The 2,294-nt window shown below is 39.6% G+C and overlaps 1 protein-coding gene across 1 annotated transcript in view; it reads left to right on the top strand.

The window, feature by feature from the left end:
* LOC101853195 (multidrug resistance-associated protein 5) overlaps positions 1 to 2,294 on the top strand; it is a gene marked incomplete in the record, with an annotated part of 48,079 nt that overhangs the window by 15,442 nt on the left and 30,343 nt on the right. The window contains 2 exon segments of the mRNA XM_035972473.1: positions 152 to 300; positions 790 to 897. Coding sequence (XP_035828366.1) covers positions 152 to 300; positions 790 to 897 — 257 coding nt within the window.

The following is a 2,294-nucleotide window of genomic DNA, read 5'->3' as shown; positions in this document are numbered from 1 at the left end:
TGCGGTGTGTGTGTGTGTGTGTGTGTGTGTTTACATGTGGTGAAACACCAAACCAATGTGCCAGGATCTGGACAATAAAGATATATCTTATCTTACTAAAACAAATATTAATCTCTCAAAAAAGTATTGTTCGTTGAAACCCCTGTTTCAGAGATTCGGGACGAAGAGAGAGCTGTCTTAGAAAAGAGTGTCTTCACTCAGAGTATTGCCATGGGATCAGCCATGCTAATTCCTATCATTGCCAGCTGCTTGACCTTTGTTGGATATGTTGGTAGTGGGAACAACTTGACTCCACCAGAGGTAAGTGTGAGGTTTATGATTTGAGCCTAGTATTTTAAGCAGTGGGTCTTAAAGGAGACTCAAGTCAAGTGGTGAAGAAAGAGTTGTGTAAAAGTTTTAAGCCGATGTCAGTTGACAAAAGCTGTTATATGTTAGGGGTTACTGGTGTCTGCCATACTGCAAGACACTTTCCCTTTTCCTTAATATGTTTTATGGAACTTGTTTTATTTGCATATCTGCATATATGGCATTGCAAGACAACTTTCTGAGGACAAATCAAGCAATATTTTATTTCATTTTACTTTATTCTCTGTTCAAAGAGAGAAGTGTATAAAACTATTACTTACCTTATCTTTGGATTAAAAATGTCTATCTGTGTTGAGAAGACACAGTTGTTTTGTGGATCAGATCGTGTCTTGAATTACATGGTCTCCTACTTATGATATGATATTGTATGCTTCACCAACCTCAGTTGGCTTTATGTCTTACTAATTCTTTTGTTCTCTTCAGGCATTTACCTTTGTGTCCCTACTGAACACAATGCAGACGTCCCTTACAGTTGTCCCGTTTTCCTTGAAATCCTTGTCTGAACTGATGGTCACCACAGCTCGTATTAAGGTCTGTTCACGTAATTTTGTTGGGGGGTTGTTGTTGTTGTTTTTTTTTGGGGGGGACACACACACACACACACACGTGCTTATTCTATGGACAGTAAAAGCTCCCAGGATTTCATGTGTCCTCGAGATAAGCCATAAAAATCATATTCTCCTACGTTCTTTGTTCCAAAGCAAATGTAATATGTATCTAGTAGCCAAGAGTACTCTTATCCTTGATCATATGATACCTTGACGCCTACATGTTCTTTCCAACTGGTTCTATTGATGAGACCAAGTTTACCACAAGTGGGATGAATGTCAGACGTAATTCATGATGAATTTGATCTTAGGGCCAATAACGACTGTGTAAAAGAAAAAGAAAGCATATTACATCAGAAAACCCGCCAGCATTTAGCTTCACAGTCTGTTTTCCTTACTGCCTTACTTGTTGGTCTTTTGGACTGGTTCCACATTTTTCTTCTCTGATTTCATTTTTTTTTTGGTCATCAGTGATGTCTCTCTCTAATGATTGGCAATTAAATTCTCTCAGAATATTCCTGTAGACAATTTCATGGAAGATGCAAACCAGAGACACTATTTCTTAGGGGGGTGGGGGAGGGGGGATTAGCGACTGAGGTGAGAGAAGGGGTGAAAGAGAAAGAAAGGTAAAGACTGTGTGTCTGTGTATGTTTATATACTTGGAATACTCACTCTGCTGTTGTTCATGATGCAAGCAAATATTTCTTTATATCAGAAATTATTTTTATTTCCACAAAGTTTTTTTTAGAAGGGTCAATTTTGTCAAAAATAGGGTTATGTAATAATAATAGTAATTGCATTTAGATAGCGCATATCCATGCTCAAGAGCATGCTCTATGCGCTTTACAACTATTATTACCTCAGCAGACCCTCTGAGAAGACTCAGAAACATTCTCGGCTTTCGCGGAAGCATACAGTGTAAACTGCGGATTTCACGCGCTCAAACACTATCAAACTGACAAGATCGTTCACTGTCTATAGCTGGGTACCCATTTCCACCTGAGGGAAGTGAGGAAAATTTGTGCAAAGTGCCTTTCCCAAGGACACAACGTTGGGCCCCTGACGGGATTCGAACCCACGACCTTACGGTTGCGAGTCTGAGAGCCTAACCACTAGGCCACTATTTATGTCATCATAAATGACAGGTGGTAACAAGGCAGTGTTGTAAGTTTGTTAATGGTGGGTTGTTGGCAAGTACTCTCGTGTGGTTTGCTCCTTCTTTCCTATCAAATGTCTGTCATACTGATCTCTCCTCCTTTTTTTTGTGTTTGTCACTCTCTTGTGACACCTTCTGTCTTCAGCACCTATATGACCTAATTGTGTTGCAAGTTTCGTAAAACTCTTGTGTTTGTGTTTGTGTGTGTGTGTGTGTGTGTGTGT

Source organism: Aplysia californica, unplaced genomic scaffold (assembly GCF_000002075.1).
Source record: "Aplysia californica isolate F4 #8 unplaced genomic scaffold, AplCal3.0 scaffold00701, whole genome shotgun sequence".
Lineage (NCBI taxonomy): Eukaryota > Metazoa > Mollusca > Gastropoda > Aplysiida > Aplysiidae > Aplysia > Aplysia californica.
The sequence above is the reverse complement of the archived record's forward strand: the minus strand, read 5'-3'. Positions and strand labels throughout refer to the sequence as shown.